Raw genomic sequence first — 20092 nt, 5'->3', positions numbered from 1 at the left:
AGTGCTGGTGCTAAATGGTTTGAGACCTGAGCACCTAATCCACATGAGCTAAGATCTGCTACAGAAGCCCTATCCAACGCGACCCTCTACCTGAAACTCAAACAGCGGTGACTGGTGAAACAGCCTTTTCAGTCATGTTCCCTTGACTCTGTCATTCCCCCCCAAAGGGTTTCACCTGCCACCAACCATCATGTATTTTCAGTGACAGGTGAAGATGGGTTGTTTCACCCAGTCTTTTAGTTAGCTGCTATTGTTTTTAATCTGTTTTAATATGGTTTTAGGCTCTGCTGTGCTCTATTGTATTTTTAAGTTATTTATTATTATTATTGCTGCATGCTATTCTGGGATACTAATCTAAAGGACAGCTGAGACATTTCTAAAATCTGTCTCAACCATATGGTTCCTCTCTACAGATATTACTAGAGTAGCACAGCACTGAATCATGCACTGGTAACATGCCTATGTTCACCTTTCGTGGTGAACATACACTTAGGCATGTCCCATTTTTAATGTGAAGTCTTGAGGCTACAGCTCAGGCTCCTTGGACTCAGGATTTACTGCAGGTGAAAATCAGAAGTTCCACTTTAAACCTTGGAGAAAATGCTGGTGCTTCGGGTTTTCCTTTGAGTCATACATGAATCTCCTGAACAGTAAATGAAAGAAGGATCATACTGTGGGATTGTCAGGCAGGTTAAAGCATCATCATTCGCAGGGGCTAGCAGTAGTAACAATGCAAACCAAGGTTCTCTGCATGGAAGGATTAGCTTCTTCCCACTGGGACTATGTCATATGACCAAGTGTAATACAAGACATTCTTGAACTTTAATCATAATTAAACCACTGCCACAGAGATATTCCTGCTTATTACTGGAAATTGTATTATGATTTAACTCCCCTGACATCATTTCACTAAACCACTATAGCATTAGGTTTATTAAAATGCAGGGTATTTATCAGCCACACTTATGTGAATAATTTTTAATGTACTGAGGGGGGAAATGCAGCCTGGAAATGGCTATTTTAGTCAGACCGTTAGCACCACTTCCAAGAATAGAGAATCATTTAAAATCTTTTTTTTAAGACCCTACGGAATTATAAAACTATTTTCTTAACGTTATGTCCAGAGATGACCTTCACAATGCAACTGGGCTTCTCACCCAACTGATCTTTGGAATGAGGGTCATTACTGTGTTCCTCCACTATGCATACATTTACGTTACTTATTAATCTGCCATGGAAACCAGATAAACATTTACTTAGCGTCATATACAAAAAACAATTGACATAAATATAATCTCTCTCAACAGTGTTCCCTCTAAGGTGTGCACACATGCGTTTGCTCACAAGTTTTATGATCTCTGCTCAGTTAATTCTAGATCCTGCTTAGGTTGAATCAGGAAGGCCCCATTCTGAATGCACGTGCCCACACACACTTGATACTGCCGCCCAGAACAAAACTCATTCCACACAGAGATGATTTTTTTAAAAAGAGAAAACACTACCTTCCACCCCCTTACAGAGGTGCACCTAGGTAATTTTGGAGCCTGGATCTAAGGGCCTTTGGAGCCCCTGCCCCTGCAAATTAAGCAACATCATGCTTGGCCGGGCAACCACACCACCCAGGACAAACTAAAGAGGAGGGGGGGGGGGACCCAGGGGCTGTGGAGGCCCTGGACTTTGGCCCCAAAGTCCAGGGGTAAGAGCACCTCTGCCCCCTTACTAGTTCTTACATTCATCTGCAATAGATAGGAAGCTCTCTCTCCCTAAAGCAGTTCTTGCACTCCTTTAAATATATGCTATTCCTCTTTATCTCTTTGAAGAAGAATGAATCACATCTGCCGCTCGCAGCTATCAAAATGTAATTTCATCAAGCAGGCTCATGAATGTTCACATTTTCCCAGCTCTACACTAGGAGAGAAATGTTTCCTACATACCAGTCTACGGTATTGTAGGTGAATTACGTGTAACCAAAAGGAGGTTCGCAACTTAACATCATTGTCAGACAGCTGCCCATACGCAGAAGGGGAAACAACAGACTTTGGATACAATCCTGCACACAGGCTGCTTAAATAGTCCTTAAGTCTTAGTAGAGACCTACTTTTTTACTTTACAGAAGATAGAAAGCAAAATAATGTATTTGCAAAACTACCAAAGGACAACCTTATGTTAAGATTTTACACACCTACATGTGTCCCCTGCTCACTGAGCAAAGAGGAACCCTTTCAAAGTGGTGATTCTCTTTATTGAGCAGGGGGAGAGCAACTGGCCCTATCCATTCCCCAGCACAGCATCCCTCCAGTGGCTGTTGCTGGTGTCTATCTTATGTTTCTTTTTTAGATTGTGAGCCCTTTGGGAACAGGGAGCCATTTAAATTAAATTTATTTATTTATATCTATGGTAAACCACTTTGGGAACGTTTTTTGAAAAGCGGTATATAAATATTAATCATATGTGCACATGCACACATACACACACAAACGCACACACAGAGCTGATCTGGTTATTATCTACTCAGGTAAATTGCAAACTAATGAAATATTACTTGCATAAGCACTGATAGCGGGGTCGGTTCAGATGAATAAAGGTTATGCATGGAAGGGAACAGATGTCCACAGGTAAGCATAATGTTTGCAATAAGGCCTCTGTGCATAAAACTCTTGCTCTTTTGATGAATACACCTGATCAATATTCCAACACAATCCAGGAAACAACCAAATGATTCAGACCTACACACTTTGGATTGCACATGCGTAGGCCCTATTCAAATACAGTATTACATCCATGAGTATTCATCTGGTGGGCTGGAGACTGGGCAACTAAATCCAATGAGCAGAGTGGTCAGGTGTAATCTTGCTACTCTACAATGCATAACCTCTGCTCAGGGAGAAGTTCATATGGACTAGCTCATTGTCTTTCATACTACATTAAAACTATTTAATTTAAAATGGAATATGAGAGCATTGCACGCACACATATGGATTCAGTAATATGTTTATTATTGTTGTTGTTACCCAGAAAAATGATGGATTTCTGTATTTAAAAATATAGACAACCTCCCCCCCCCAACAAAAAAAAATCTGAATTATGCAAACAAAATAACAACACTAACTGGCAGGGTCTCTTATTATTCCAATGCATAAGGAATGCCCCTAATCAAAATAAATTGTGCATATATCTATATAATATCATTTGGCAGCAAATCAGAATAATTCTGTCTTCTGCATGTTAGCTCAAACTCAATATGAAGCCACAGATTGTAAAACAGATGCAATAAAATCATGTTGATGTTAAGCAATGAATCACAGGATGTTGGTCATATCTACTAAGATAGTTGATATTTAATGCAATTTTGCACTAGCAAATTTGGGATAGTGAAAGGTAATATGTGACATTTGTCAAACCTTTCCAAACATTCTTCCCTTTGTTTAACAGCAAATGTATGTGCTAAATTTTTAAGTGTCTGTTACTTAGATTGGGAGCCATTTTAAAATTTATTCTTCTTCCTCCTCTTCTTCGCCACCTTTTTGCTATATAAGCAAGTGGGGGGGCATTGAGACCTTTTTTGTTGAAAAGCAATATGTAAATATTTTTATCAATACCACTACAAGCAAAAATAATATTTCTGAAATCTGATCTGCAACTCAGCTAAGTGAAAAACATGGACTTCAATAAAAATGCATCTCGTTAAATCCACTGGTCATGTGCTCTTATAATACTGAAAACAGCTCCTGGTAGGAGTGCTGTTATTAATACCACAAAAAAGTCTGTGCACAAAGTGTGTCTTTCTGTAACCTTCTTAAAACTAACATAGCACAAAAAGCAGCTCCATGTGTACGTCAAACATGTCCTCGTGTCAGTTGCCACACAGAAGCAATGCTGATTTGCAAGGTTGCTAAGACTGTGAACTAAGAGGCAGGAGGTCCGTGTTCAAACGAGGCTTTTTTTTTTTTTTTTTTTTTGGAGAAAGTGTATGTGTGTGGGGGGGGTGGGGTCACATAACTGAATGATCTTCCATAAAAAATAATCCCCAAACATATACAACTGGATGTTAGCAAGAAGAGCTCTAGCCAAACCTTTTCCTGCCACACTAGATTTCTATGAGTAGGGATTTGTGTGTGTGTGTGGACAAGCAATGCATCTCTCCTGTGGTCTAAAGTGGTACAGTCCTGGCACATGATTTTTAGGTACACATCTGCATGAACAACTCCAGCATAAATGAAAGGTTTGCACGTGGACAACTGCAGCCTTTTTTCGTTTTCTTTTTACCACTGCACAGCCAGTGTTTTTAAAAACTGCACAGCCAGGGTTTTTTTACCACTGTAACCGCAGTGGTCTGCAGTTATTTCCATCAGCTGTGTGATTGGGTGAGAAGAGAACAGCAATTCCTATGAACAAATGTGTCCAATCCATAAACAAACATGGACGTGCCTTACGACAAGACAAACTCCAAACTCAGTAAGGAGTTTTGTTTGTTTACATCTTCTTGTATTCATCGGGAAGGAACATGGAACATTTAAGAACTGACAATTAAGTAAGTTGCCTTTTCCCTGATCAAAAAGCAAGCAGCAACAACACAATGATGTGACTTTCACTCAAAAAAGGAGTTATCCCTGTTCCTTTGATTCGTCTAAGCCTTTCTCTTGAGATGGCAAGGAGAGGTGAGCCAATGCTTTAAGTGGCTGTCACTGTTCCCTCAAAGGCAGGCATGTGTGTCCGCACTCACAAGTTTTTTGAAGTCTGCTCAGTCAATTTTAGATCAGGTTGAATCAGGAATGTCTCATTCTGAATACACGTGTGCACAAACTGTCTTGATACTGCCATCCAGAACAAAACTCATTCTGCACACAAATGAAAAAAATTAGCAGGAACACTGGTGGCTGTATACATGTATTTTTTTTTTAATGTGAATGATAGTATATGTGTTAATTTAATGTGAATATGGATACAGGCCCCCTCAAATACAGAGAATGGATATGAAGCATATAAAGGTGCAACTAAGTAATTTTGGACCCTGGATCTAAAGAGCTTGCAGGACCTCCCCCCTCCGAAATAATCATCCTCTTTCTATATATATACATTTCACCACAAACCCACAGGTCTGGACCAGAGTGTATTGTGGGGTGGGGTGGAAATACACAGAGGTTTTTTGTAATTTTCTGCCATAAAACAAGCTACTTATAGGACTTTGGCTTTTTTTGAATTTTTTTTTTTAATTTGAAAAATCATTGAAAATCAACAGATTGACAGATCCACTTCAAAATCTGTCCTACAACTATACCACATTTCAGAACTCGCCTATGTTATGATAGATGCACTGAACACAATGTATGAATAAGAATAAGTATGCACATATTTCTATGTATATATTGTACACAGATTGTACATGTGTTGAACATAATGTGCAAATAAAGCTGGAGAATGAAAGGTTTCTAATAAATTCACTTCCCCCTTAATGTGTAGGCAGGCTTTTGTTCTCTGTAAAAGAACGTGTGATAAGACCTTCTTCAAGTGAAGAGTTGGAAGGCAGAAACCTGTTCAAATTGATAATAATGGCCAAATGCATACAGTCCCCATGTGTGAAACAAGCCACTGTCTTCTACTACATACTAAATGTTACAGATGTTACTACGTAGAATCCCATATGAGTGACTGCTTGACTCATGTAATCTTTGCTTCCTGAACAAAATGGGAGAAGGAGATCACAGAAATTAGGGCATCATGAAGATAGACATTTGTAGCAAATTCTGATCTCACAGGTGATGTCAGTGTCTGTAGAAGGGTGGGCATCCAAGTTCCCTCCCTGCATGTCTAAGATAGGGCTGAGAGAGAATCCTGCCCTGCAACCTTGGAGAAGCCTTTCCCAGTCTGTGCAGACAATATTGAGCTAGATGGACCAATGGTCTGACTCAGTATATAGTAGCTTCCTAAGTTTCTATGCTCCCATCATGATTACATGCACATCAACAACATCAGGATTAAATATAATGTATTAAAGTAGAAGCCACATCATTAGCCATGGATAACACAGGAGTTGAATCATATGTAATTACTCTAGAAACAAAGGTAAATATAAACTGTAGTTTAATAAACAGGATAGCAGAGTGTGGATAATGTTGAAATCTCTCTCTCACTCTCTCTCAGCATGAATGATTGCTGGCTTTAAGATTAGCTGGATGGATTTTCTCTCGCTGTGCATGCCTTTTCATTAGGCTAGGTAATTGTATAACTCTCTTGTCTCTTTGTAGGCTGGCAACACTTGGAAAATATAACAATGCATCTCTAGTGTGCTGGTTCATTAAGCTTGGAGAACATTTAACTCATTCTAGAACACAGTTGGTTTCCGAAACCTGAATACTAAACTTGATTTCAGCTGCAAAATACTGCTATCGGGGAGTGTGATGGCTAGGACAACAGTAAAACCCATTTTTCTTGTGAACCTGGAAACAAACTGCCCAAATTGTTCTCTCCATTGTTCTCAGGCGAAACACTTAAATCAAGAAGAACACCACAAACACAATGCATGAAAGTGAGGTTGCATCAGAACTGGCATTTAAAAGGCAGACAGCAGAGCTAATTTGGCTGCACATTTAATGTTTGCAAAGCTACAGCATTACAAGAATTGGTTGTGGGGTTTTTAAAAGAATCCTGCTATTCTTTGCTTCTGAAACGAAAACATTCTGTTCATATCATTTTTTACACACACGCCCCTCTGAAGGTTTTGCCACACAAAATGTGCAGAGCGCTTGTTTCTGAGGCAGAAAGTGAATAGGAATGGTCTATAATAAACAAATCTTCTAAAAAGATGAACATTCAAAAGAAGAACAAACAGAAAGATGACATTTGGTTACATTTACCAACGAAAGTTTCTCAGTTCAAAACATCAAAATATTGTAATACATGCAGAAGGGCAAATTCAATATATATGTGGATAATAATTGTTGCTGTAATCACCACCACCACACATTGGTCTAGCTGGCACTTTAGAGTAGAGTAGAGTGGTCACCCCAGGTTATCTTAAAAAAATAAATCTCCAAAAATAAAGAAAAATCAGATAATTTTTTGAGGTAATTTAAGGCTTAGAAAATGCCAGTTCCCAGTAGTGGCAAGCAGGAGCAGCTGGGGCAGTGGATAAGAGTGGCAAAGGGCCCTCCTGTTGTGTCCTTTCATTCTGTTCTCCCCTCCCTGAGACATTGCCCAGGAAAAAGTGGCAATGCAACACACGGGGAATATGTTGTTGTTTGAAAGAGAAAGTTCTGTCCTCCCCTTCATCTCCCAGTGCATCAGCAAAAAAAGAGAATGGCACGATGGCTATTGGGGCTTGTAGCCTACTAAAGGCCGCTGTCATTGGGTAGACCACGTACAAGTCTCAAGAACCACTGCACCTTTCCCTTTAATGCTGAAGCTCTGAGAAATGAAGGGGAGGAAGGAAGAAAAAAATTAAAGCCTACATCCTGCATATTGCAAAAGTCAAGGTAAAATTGTGCCCTCGAGTCGGTGTCGACTCCTAGCACCCACAAAGCCATGTGTATATTGTACCTTCTAGTAAATAATGAGAAGAGAGAGTTTATTTTTTGAAGGATGGGAGGTTGGCATGGATGATGTTTTAGGCAGATAATGGACGGGGGGTGGGGAGATGTCCCTGGGCTGCCAGGTTCTGGGGTCTACCTACAACTCCCCTCAGCTCAGATGAGGAATGAACTACTGGCTGGCTGAGAGAGAGCAGGTGGCACCTCCATGTTCTGATGCCGGCCACACCTTCTGTGTAAAGATCAGAACCACACTGATGCAGGAGGTGTGGCTGGCATCTGGGCATGCACACATTGTGTTGTCTCCCCCTTTCCCAGTTGGCAAATTGATCCTTCATGGTTGGATGCCTCCTTTCTCTCCATCTCTCAGGCCAACCTTCCTAAGCCCCGAGAGCAAGATTCAGCAAACTTCAAATGACAAAGAATTTTCTGGCCTTGAAGTGCTTCCTGATCACTTAACATGGAGTATTTTCAAATTTTCCAAATACTTCTCTGAACCCAAACTTTACAAAATTTTCTGGCATTTTCTACTTTTCAGCATAATAAGCATCTTCAATACCCTATTTCAGCAGTTTACCCTGCTTACAGTTTACCCTGCTACAACAAAAAAACCCAGCAACATTCTGGCATCTTAAAGACATACATTTTCATAGGTTAATGCCCACCTAGTAAGAAGCAAGGATCCCATAAGCAAAATATTACGATCCTACAATTTAAAATGCAACAATACAGGCAGGCAAAAAAAAGGGAGGGAGGGGAATATAACAGTATAGCATATCTTGTCTTTCAAAATTAACTGGCAATTCCACATGGAAATTTTTTTTAAGATACATCGTTGGAAGACCGTTGCAAGGACCAGATAACATGCAAAGAAGCTGAATTTATGAACACAGTTGTGTGGGCAAAAACAACATGGAGAAACATTATTGAGAGTCAAGGGCAGCTGTAGCCATTTCAGTAATTCGTATGGACCAAGCAGCATGTCAGTCATTTTTAAACAAATCAGCTTCCTCTTACATATCCATAAAAATAGTCTTACTGTTTTTTAGCCAGGTATACCTCAACAATATATTGCTCTCAGTTTATGCAATGATTTGAAATGGACATAGAAATGGATATCCGACATTCTATAATTAAGCCCAATTTCAGATTTTGTTTCAACTCACTGTCTTCCACTTTTTATGTGCTGGCATTGGCACCAGAATGAGCACATTTGCTTACACCAAAGCTGTTCAACTTTGGCCTTCCAGCTGTTTTTAGACTACAACTCCCATAATCCCCAGCCACAGTGGCCAATAGTCAGGGATTATGGGAGTTGTAGGCCAACATCTGCAGGAACACTGAAGTTGAGCAGCCCTGGCTTAAACTAAGGGTTCAAAGGCACAAGGGTTTACACAGATGGGGCAGCCCTTCCATGAGGTGAGGTGAGGTGGCTGCCTCAGGCAGGAGTGTCGGTGAATCAAAATGAGGCTCCCCTGCCCCACCCACAATCTCAAAAAGAAAAGAGAGAGGGAGAGGAGGGTGTGTGCAAGGAAGGCAACATTTAGCATCCCGCCTTATTTACAGAAAGATCTTGAGCCACCACTGCACTCTGAGACCTTGAGAGTCTCGATTCAGTACATCCTGCAATTCATGCAAGCAGGTGCCACACTAATCTCCACATAGTGTGCATGCAGGGCAGACTGGGAGAACAGTGGGGTCAGCACAATCTTCAGAGTCCACAGAATCGAAAAATGTCCCAAAATCCACACATTCCGATTCCCATTTCCTTTCTTGTACTCCATCTTACATTTCTGAGTGCAGTCAAGTTTTGTACTAAAGTAAAGAACTTGAAATATGGGAAGCACCCATTCCCTAAGCTAGATGCAATTCAAAAGCATCTGTCTATTCTGATTAAGCTCTAAGTGCAGTCCATATTAGCAAAAAAAAATCCATCATTTCTGATTAATATTACATATTCTGATTCATTTTACATGGCACATTTGGTATCTTTTCTTTAATGCAGGAGCACTCACATTTAGTACCTCCACAAAATAAGTACAGTAAATGGAGACCATTGCTTGCTTTTAATACTTTGCTGGATTTCTTATAGTTTTAAACTCGGCGCAATCAAGGCCAGGAATATACTATTCACAGAAAAGATGACTGTAAGGTTTGTCTTTAGTTACTTAACTCTTGTTCACCTCTAATTGTACTGAATAGGAAAGAACAGCTTACTTCCATGTAAGTTGCTTAAAGAAATGACAACTAGGATGTTCTCATGCCCAGCCTAACCCAGGCTAGGGACACCCAGCCTGCATTAGGCTGCACGAGGGAACCGCCAGAATCAGGCCCAATCCTGGCGGGCCAGCACCACTGAGCTCAGCTCTCTAGCCTGGCTGCTAGACAAGGTTAAGGGAGCAAGTGCTCCCTTATTTCAGATGACATGCTTGTGTGCAAGCCGGGCTGCTTCCAGCCTGGCTACAAACAGAGACAGGATCTCCGGAGACCGGGACAACTAATCCTGACCTCTGTTTACCCATGCTGCTGGGACCGGAGATTCATCTGCACTGCTCCCAGCAACCCTGGTCATGTGGGCACACAGCTTATGTGCCTTCAGGGCTGTGAGCAGTTGTCCGGGGGAAGGTAGCTTGAACCTTGCCTTTCCCTGTGTCCATCCGCCTGACCAATCATGCATGCATTCGGTCATGTAAACAGCCCAAACGTCAACTTGGGTGTCCATTTGCTTTATTCCTTGCGTGCATACATTCAAATGGGGCTACTATCATGGGGAGATTATTAGTTCAGTTTCAATGGATATTATTCTGATATTCTTCAGAACTAGTCTAGACGTTAGCCAGAGGGATAAGCACTCCCTTGCCAAATTTCTCAATGCACCAACAGAATGTAAACTCTACTGATGGGAATCATGAGCATGGAGATGGGTAGCAAAATACTCACACTTGTTTAATAATCAAATTTGCTCTTTTTTGAGAAGAGTAAACCAAGCCTATTGTCAGTCCTCCAGATAGATCATCTCCATCACAAGTTACACTAAGTGCAGATAAAAGCATGTGTATGCCCTCTCTTCTAATATAGAAATAGCACCATTGGCTGGCTATGTATGTGAACTATACTCTATGCATGTGAAACCTGAAATGGACCTCACCTCATCTTACACAAAACCAGTGGTCTTCTCCTTTGTAAGCTTGTTTTGTTTTGTTTTGTTGGGGGGGGGGGGACCTTCCATTTCCTAACAACAATAGCCAGCTTCTCCCTTTTTGTATGCCATATACCAGCTGGATCAAAGATCATACTATAGCCAGTATAAAATGCACCCAGTTGGGCTTACACCTGAAGGCTATGGCAGGAGTTATTGTCTTGCATATTCACTGAATACATAATAATATTTAGAACTTTGGAGTGTTCATCTTTGGAAGACAGGCAGCACAATAATAAGGTTATCAGACATCAACCCCTTCATACTGTGTTACCGATTGCAGCCCTAGGATACTTTCATTTTATGTGTTTTCATTGTTGGGTCCATTGTTTTCATTGTTTGGACTTCTGCAAATGGAAAGTAGTTACACTCACGCAAGGGTGAAGAGGTGGTTGTACCCCATCCCCCCCTTCTACTACCCCAGCACTCCCTGAAAATCTGCTTCTGAGGACCCTCAGGAACATATCTGGAGAGGGCATAGGGGGCTGAGGAGGGAAGGGGGGAGATAGACAAAGAATGACCTTTCCCTTTGCACGAATGTACTTATTTGATTTACTAGCTAGACTCAAACTCCATGCACCTAGAAGGACCACCCAGATGATGTGTTTCCTGGATCAAAGACCACACCTGTTCACAAGAACAGAACACCTATGTTCAGCAGAGCAGAGCAATTCAAGAGCCAAATTTCCAAGGCTGAGATCCATAGTAACATTAGAGGCCCTTCCACAGGTATAGCAGTGGGATCAACTTACAACCACAGCCCCACCCAATGAACCACTTCTGAAACCTGAGGAATCTTTAAGTAGCCTCTAGTGCAAAAAGAAGGGAAGCTGGAGGAGCAGCAAGGAACACTGGCACACCCAGCCCAGAATCACTTTTGCAGATCGTGTTCTTTCTATGACATATGCAGATTTAGATCAACAAGGCTAATGTTGTAATACCCCTCTGTCCTTTAGTTACTTAAATTTTCTATACCTCCGATACAGAAGCAGAACTTTGGATCCTATTGAAGGGAACTATTTGCATTTTTTAAAAAGTTTGTTTTCCATATTATGTAGCACATGAGCCAAGCTGAAAAAGCAGTCTTAAGGGGAAAGTGAGTTCTTTCCATCATGTGTGAAAGCAGCCTTAATAACCACACTGCATAAAATAATTATCACTGAATACCAAGTTAATACATTGCATTATACTACAGACAAAGGAATAATCTTTTCTTCTGCCTTGCCTGTACGTTTGCTTGTTTTGCCATCATGCTAACTAATAAACACCCGCCGTCATTGTTACACCCAATATTTCATACCACTTCATATGCTGACAGCTATGTGGGTGTGTTTGCACACACAAACCTGAGAGGTCTATCTATGTTTCTAAAGAGGAAAAGCACTCTTGGCAGGGGATGGGAAGGGCTTGAAAACGCAACTCACCAGAGTTGGGATCAGAGTTGCCATCAGCTTCGGTCCTCTTGTCCGGTGAGGCCTGGTCGTAGAATTCGTCCTGCGGCTGAACCAGAGGGAGAGGGTGTGAGATCAGGGTTCCACTACCCACAGGCTCATGATCTCCTAGACCACTGTCACTGCAGCTTTCCTGGGAGCCATCTGGGAGGTGAAACGTAACACGGCGCTGGGACTACAAAGAAGAGCACAGGACACGCTGATTAGTGCTCTTCTTTTAGCTATTTCCACTCTCTTTGAAAATATCGTTTATTTTTATACTTCTGAGGTATTTCCCTCACCCCACACACCTTTTTGTCGCACTCTAGGAAAGAAGGCAAACAGGCCCTCAAGGGACACTTCATAAACTCTCCAGCTGTATCTATTTAAAATGTTTAGTAAATGATACCAGTTAATACCTGTTGAAGAGGCACATTTCCTACTGAACAGGCACAGCTTTCTCCCTTTGCACACAGGATTGTTAGTGTGTACAGAATTTGAACGTAATACTACTATACTTGCCATTGTACCTGTCGCTGTTAAATGTACATACACTATGGGAACTGGTGTCCCTGTGGCAACATTTCCACTTTCTCCAGCTGTATTATACACAAAGGTGGCCTTTCCATGAGTCAAGATGAGACGGTCACCTCTGGTTCCAGTGCAGCAAGTGCCAGGCTTCTGCCACTGTGGGCGCCACCCTGCCACCCACTCCCCCTCCTCGCCCTGCTGAGGTGCACCTCTTCTTCTCCTCCCAAGTTGATGTAGGAACACTGACACCACTGTCCAATTTCGTTGCATAGTCGGAATGCCCATCTGTCACCACTGTCTTGGCAATATGGGTTGAGAATGTTGAGCACTCAGATGCAAGTGTGGGGAGGCTTCATATGATTATTTGCCTCAGGCAGCAAAATGTTTTGAACCGCCCTTGACAGTATAGTAACAATTGTCCCGTGCATCAGGCCCATTATGTAGTGAGTTTCCTACTTTCACTGCACATAACTGAATCATTGGTGGAGGTAGGGAAAATTGTGGTGTGATGGACAAACTCCCACAACATGTCTGACTAAGAGATACAGCTGAGGAAGACAGGAAATGAGCCACAGGAATGTAACATCTAGCCCAGGCCTTACTAGCATATGTGTTGTGCTTTGAACAAGAGATTCTGCAACCATGCTAGTGCATCCTGGTTTTCAGAATTGGGATAAGGTTAGTAATTTGAGTCATGCCAGAACAAAAGGTTTGCATTTTGGATAGCAAAATATGAAAGTGTGCTTCCAGGAACTATTCTCTTGTAGTTAATCTTTTTTTAAAAATCAATATTTCAAAAACTATTTAGCAGTGGACGTAGCTAGACAAAAAAATGCTGGAAAACTACAAATTTCAGTATGCTGGGGCTCATGAAATACCCAAATACTATGTGGAGATGTACTTGAAAAACTAAACAAAAATGCCTGTCTAATTCTTGTATTGTAGCATCACTATTACATACATTTTAAAAATAAATGGAGAATTTGACTTTTCCCAGATACTCGAAAATAATTAAAGGATATGCAGAGTAAATTGTGTCACTACTTGGAATATATTCTAGTATTTCAGAAAGACAGTTAAACTGAGAGAAAGAGAGTAAGAAACTCCCAGTGGGCCTTAATAATAAGGATTTCATACTGATTCAAAGACAAATTCACCTTTAATAGCCATATTAGCAAGACATCACATTTAACTCACTTATCACAAGAAGCAAAGTAAGAGCAAATGAATACAATCCTAGCTCATAAGCTTCAGCCCAGTATTCACAAGCCCTGATTCTCTGTACATAGTGCCAAAATGAATATGTGTACAGTGACTTGTATCACATTTTGCTCACCAAATCATTTAAATGTACTGTCCAAGGTTTTTTTTAAGTAGGTCCATAATTCCTGTGTATCAAAGCACCGTTTTGAGTCTACATGTTGAACTACAATAGAGCCCTGTGTAGACGTAGGCTTCCAATTGCTATGATAGCACTCTACATTTTTAAGGTCTGTGCAGACATGCAAATAAACATGGTTCCATTATGCAACAGGGCAGTGGCAATTTTTGACTAATCCCCCCATTCCTTCTGTAGCCTTTTTTTGCCTCCTGGAAATATTCTGAGGGTCCTGAAACCCACAGGGACATATTTTCAGGAAGCATCACAAATGGCAAAGGGAAGAGGGGAATCAACAAATTTTACTCATTCCCATTGTACATGCAAAATATAATTCACCATGTGCATTAGTCTGGATGTGAGCCACTGTGGTTGAGATCAATGGCAGTATGCACAATGTGCCCCATGTAATCATTGTAACATCTGCACAGAGCTTATGAAATGAAATGTTTAGAGCTTATATATTTATATATCACCAAACAATCCCTTTTAGTCACCAATGTTGCTTTTTTAATTAGCCTGAATAGCTAGAGAAGCTATAAGGTTAATAACAAGCCATCAATGTAGTGTCATGCCAAGAGTGTGAGCTGGAAACCGTCTCAGATTATATCTCCTGTCAGCTATGAATTTTATAGGTGATGTTAGGCAAGTCACTGCCTCAACATCCCATCCGCAATATGGAGATGATAATATTGGCCAGTCTTACAGGGCTAATAGTGAGGATTACTGAAATAATAATTGTGAAGTACTTTGAACACTTCCAAATGCTTCACATAATGCAATATAAGTAATTAAAAACAACCCTTTATGTTTTCCATATATGGAGCAACTCAGGACTGAAAGAATCTACAGAGAGGCACTACGTGTGACAGGCCCTCAACAGCACAATATCCTACTTCTGCAGACACACCATAACCCAGGTCTGACATCTTCAGACAGAGTGGGTTATCCCACAGGAGAGTGGGTTGTTGTTGTTGTTAATTTAAAGTTGGTTCATAGTAGAAGCAAGAAAGCAATTAAACCATTCTTGGATTAATTCATTATTTTATTTAATTACCCACCCCAAGATCATAGAATGAAACAAACCATAACAAACACTTCTTAGGACTTAGACAAAAGTTCTCAGATGAAAACCTTTGGCTCAAAATTCAACTCCTGAGCCAGGAGGTGAAAGGTGGGCTGAAACTGACCCTTACCTTACCATATTTCACTGACTTTTTCATGGTGACAGCTTTTTTGGCAGCTGTTGATCACCATTTTGCTTCCACTACCATTCCTTCAGCATTGCTACATCATCATTTAGCATCATTCCAGCAGAGGCTCCTGGAGGGGGCATTGAATGACACCTCCCATTGATGGTCACAAATTTCCCCTATCAGAAAGAAGCTTCACAATGTTGCAGCACTGCTGGAAAAAGGAATTGCAGTGAAAAGATGATGGACCCCAGCTGATGGCTGCCAGAAGGCATGCCACTGCCACCAGTAAATGTTGCTCCCCACATTCCAATCATGCTTCTTGTCTCTCTAAATCTGCCAAAAGACTGCCCCTATTTTCATTGCCAGCAAACAGGGTGGGGGGAAATGGGGGGTTGGAACTCAGCTCTAAATTAATAATCTAATAATAATTCAACTGACCAAAAAATAATAATAAATAAAAATCCAACAGAAGCAGGACTAACTGCTAAGGGCATAAATACAACTAAAGAAACTGAAGTACTAAATTATTAATTTTCTCAAGTCTTTTGAAATATTAAGACAAACACTTATAAACTTCATATTCTTATAGAAAAGTCAGTTTATTTAACTTAGAGCCCTGAGAAAACAGAGTGGATTATTATTATTTTTAAAAAAACTAACCCTATAATTTAAAAACCAAATAGGTACAACAGGTAAAAAAACATCGGAAGTGCTATCCTTTTTTGAAAAATATTTCTAACCTTATTGTTCAGATAGGGAGTCATTACGCCCTGCTTGTCACAATATATTAGACTGTATGAAAAGACTGGTTTTTATTATTGAATACTGTGAATATTCATGAAAGGCTGCTCCTTTACTTATATCTTACATGTGGCATTTTCCTAGGGTTGCATCACTTTCACTAGTTGCATGAAATATTATCTATATCTATGTAGACATTTTTGTTCACTCACACCTTTTAAATTTTGATTTTCCAATCTGATTTTTAATTGATTTAAAAAATACAATACTTTGTATTGTATTTTATATTTTCTCCCCCCTCCCCACTTTTGGTGTGCTATGATTTAATGTGTTCTGTGTTTTTGTTTCATGTTTTAATACTGTTTTGTGAACTGCCCAGAAAAATATTTGTTAAGGGGCGGCTAACAAAGTTGTTTATTAAATTTACATAGTCAGACAGGTGTTATTGACTGGTTTGTTTTATCCAGACATCGAGTCCTTCCCAAGGAGCTGGGATGCCAGAATTTTATTGTCAATTGTTATAGATATCGTCGTAGAATATAGGCTTTTCCCAGTAAAGCTGCTTTTTGTAATTGGCTGATGGTGATTTCTGTGGTCCCTATGGTGCTGAGGTGCTCTTCAAGGTCTTTTGGAACTGCACCCAGGGCGCCAATTACCACTGGGATTATTTTGGTCTTATTCTGCCACAGCCTTTCAGTTTCAATTTGTTGATCTTTGTATTTGGTGATTTTTTCTATTTCTTTTTCTTCTATTCTGCTATCCCCTGGTATTGCTATGTCAATTATTTTGACTTGTTTTTCTTTCTTCTCGACTACAGTTATATCTGGTGTATTGTGTGGGAGATGTTTGTCTGTTTGTAGTCGGAAGTCCCATAATATTTTTACATCTTCATTTTCTTCAACTTTTTCAATATTATTATTACTATATCTATCTTTTTGAAATACTTCATATATCGTCTTCCTAACTATTCCCAAAATCAGAAAAAGTTCAAGACCAAATCACAATCCAGTTACAGCAGAATACCTAGTATAGACTAATATGAAGAAAGGTTAGAATTTATTCTACCTGTAGGTTAAGACAGTATGAGAAAGGTGTTGTTGATTGTTGCATCCATGTCCTTGTGTTTTAGCTACTTCTCACATTACATTTTTAGGTTAAAAGTCTATAAATGTAAGGTGTAAATATGACAAACATATGCATGTACATGTACATATACATAGTGATGTCATTCATACAATCAAAATCTGTGCAACTACAGGGTTCTGTGGTCGCCAAGAGTCGACACCAACTCAACGGCACACTTTACCTTACCCGGGTATAGGAGCTGTGTTTTCAGTTGTGTGGAAACAAGGAAAGAAGGAAACCTGGGTAGAAGTGATTTGTGGAAGCACAATCAAGGACAAGAACAAAGAGGAAAAGCAACGTAGGTTTTCCTCCTAACTTGCTTCCACACTGCCAAAAATTGGGAGCACATACAGATCCCAAACCCTGGCAGAACACCGTTTTGGGTTGTGTGCATGACCTCATAATGTCTCGCTGATGCTAGTCAGGGAGGCATGATTAACTGCAGATTCCTGTTGAATGTCCACTCAGTAGCAAACCTTTGTTTGCTGCTGCATAATATACAAAATGGCCTTCTGTTCACAGGTTTTTAGTGTTTCTATAGTACTTCAAAAACCTCTAAAACCTGCTTAATAAAATATTAGAGGAACAGCATAGGAACCCCCCCCCCAGTATGGGCAATTTTCTCCTGGGTTGAGTTGGTGGGCTACTTCAGATAATAGGTCCAACCATCACACAATAAAGGGCCTTGAGTGCATATACTGTGTCCACCCCGCATCCAAAATTATATGAAGCAGAACAGCACACAGAGTGGACCAGGACATAAATGCTAACATTCATCATTGCACGGTAGGTAGGGCCGTGGCCCAACAGATGCCTCTGGGGAGCCTAAAGGCAAGTGGTGTGTGCATGCCCTATCTCCTGCTGTTGCTCCCCTTCAACTGGTATTGAGAGGCATCGTGCCTCTGAGGCTGGAGGTGGCCCACAGCCACCAGACTTGTAGCCATTGATAGATCTGTCCTCCATGAATTTGTCTAAGCCCCCTTTAAAGCCATCAAGCCTGGTGGCCATCACCACATCCCATGGCAAATAATTCCATAGATTAATTATGCACTGTGCATAATAAAAAGCATTTCCTTTTATCTGTCCTAAATTCTCCAACCTTCAGTTTCATGGGGTGACCCCTGGTTCTAGTGTTGTGTGTGTGAGAGAGAAAATTTTCTCTGTCCATCCTCTAAACTCCATACATAAGTTTATATACTTCAATCATGTCTCCCCTTAGTTGCCTCTTTTCTAAAGAGCCCCAGATGCTGTAGCCTAACATCATAAGGAAGGTGCTCCAGGCCCCTGATCATCTTGGTTGCCCTCTTCTGCACCTTTTCCAGTTCTACAATATCCTTTTTAAGATACAGTGACCACAGCTATATGCAGTACTCCAGATGTGACCGTACCATAGATTTGTATAAGAGCATTATAATATTAGCATTTTTATTTTCAATCCCCTTCCTAATGACTCCTACCATGGAATTAGACTTTTTCACATCTGCCGCGCACTGAGTCGACACTCTCAATGAGCTGTCCACCACAACCCCAAGCTCTCTCTCCTGGTCAGTCACCAATAGCTCAGATCCCATCAGTGTATATGTGAAGTTGGAGGTTTTTGCCTCATTATGCATCACTATGCATCCCAGTTTCTCAGCAACCATATCCTTGCTCTGAGCCCTGGAACCATCTGATTCAAAGCTTCTGCTTCTTCACAGCTCACACATTCAATATGGTACTGACAGGGGCTAACCAAATCTCTCTCCCTCTCCCTGATCCCTTTCATCATCCAACTGAAGTTTCAGGATGCTCACAAAGATAACTTCCAAGCCACAACCTGCACTCACTGTGCCAGTTGTGCAAGTGTCCTGATTTATTTAGTCTTGCAGGCAGCCTTTTCGCAAACAGTGCCCCACTTAACCTCACAGTGAACACTAGCCAAAAGAAGAAGACACCATTCTTCCCATGGCCATTCATAGAAGAGCCAATTAAAAATATTACTGTAATTTAGTAAGTGCAATCCAAAATCAAGCTATTAAGCAAAAAAGGACATTATTACTCTCTTAAAAGTATTCATTTTTTTCTTTATTGAAGTTTTGTTCATTGAATCATCATTTATCTTAGCACATTAAGTGTCATAGTTTCCAATGGAAAGGTGATACTTTAACAGGATGGGGAAAAATATTATTTTAGATTTAGAAGGCATCCCTGTTCCTCCTTAATAAAACACAGTAGCTATCTGCACTCCTTGTCTTGACTGCAAAGTGAAATAATTTTTGCCCTAACAAGCAAATAAATAATCTAGCTCCTTGCTTTATCTGACTAAGGAGTCAGCTAATGCTAATCATTTCCACATTTTAGCCTTTTAAAACAAGAATTAAGGTGTCTGGTGCTTAGGAAATCAATTTCAGTCTTAGGCACAGGTTAAACTAGCATTGGGTTGCAGTGGGCTGGGCATGATATTTACTTTTTACTTACTTATTTTTAAATTTATATACCACCTTTCATTAAAACAATCCCAAGAAGGTTCACACAAAGATTAAAACAAGACTATAAAAGTACACAATTAGAATATTAAGCTAAAATATATATAAAAAAAATATGACTAAAAAGACTTAAAATACAAGCATAAAATAACTATACAAAATACAAAGAAGCAGCAGTAGAGACAATCATATAAAAGCCTGGGTAAAAAGCCAAGATTTAACATGCTTTCTAAAAACTGTGATGGAGACTGAGGAGTGAATAGCCACCGGGAGAGCATTCCAGAGTCTGGGACCAGCAGCAGAGAAGGGCCTGTCCCACATGCATGACAGCCGAGCCTCCCTCATTGTCAGCACCCAGAACAGAGCCCCTTCAGATGACCTTGTCAAGTGGGCAGCAACCCTTGGAAGCAGTCAGTCCCTTAGGTATCCAGGGCCCGATCCATTAAAGACTTTAAAGATCAGAACCAGCACCTTGATTTGGACCTGGAAACAAACTGGTAG

The 20092-nt window shown here is 40.5% G+C and overlaps 1 protein-coding gene across 5 annotated transcripts in view; it reads right to left on the bottom strand.

Moving 5' to 3' along the window:
• Positions 1–20092, bottom strand: part of PCDH9 (protocadherin 9) — a 1118779-nt gene that overhangs the window by 408908 nt on the left and 689779 nt on the right. For 3 of the 5 annotated variants that reach the window (XM_053310834.1, XM_053310836.1, XM_053310835.1), the window contains exon 4: positions 12150–12351. The exons of 1 other annotated variant lie outside the window; for it this stretch is intronic. In XM_053310834.1, coding sequence (XP_053166809.1) covers positions 12150–12351 — 202 coding nt within the window. The remainder of the gene's footprint in view (positions 1–12149; positions 12352–20092) is intronic. One more of the 5 variants, XM_053310837.1, reaches the window with a different exon arrangement.

The sequence above is a fragment of the Hemicordylus capensis genome, chromosome 3 (genome assembly GCF_027244095.1).
Source record: "Hemicordylus capensis ecotype Gifberg chromosome 3, rHemCap1.1.pri, whole genome shotgun sequence".
In the NCBI taxonomy this organism is placed as follows: domain Eukaryota; kingdom Metazoa; phylum Chordata; class Lepidosauria; order Squamata; family Cordylidae; genus Hemicordylus; species Hemicordylus capensis.
The sequence above is the reverse complement of the archived record's forward strand: the minus strand, read 5'-3'. Positions and strand labels throughout refer to the sequence as shown.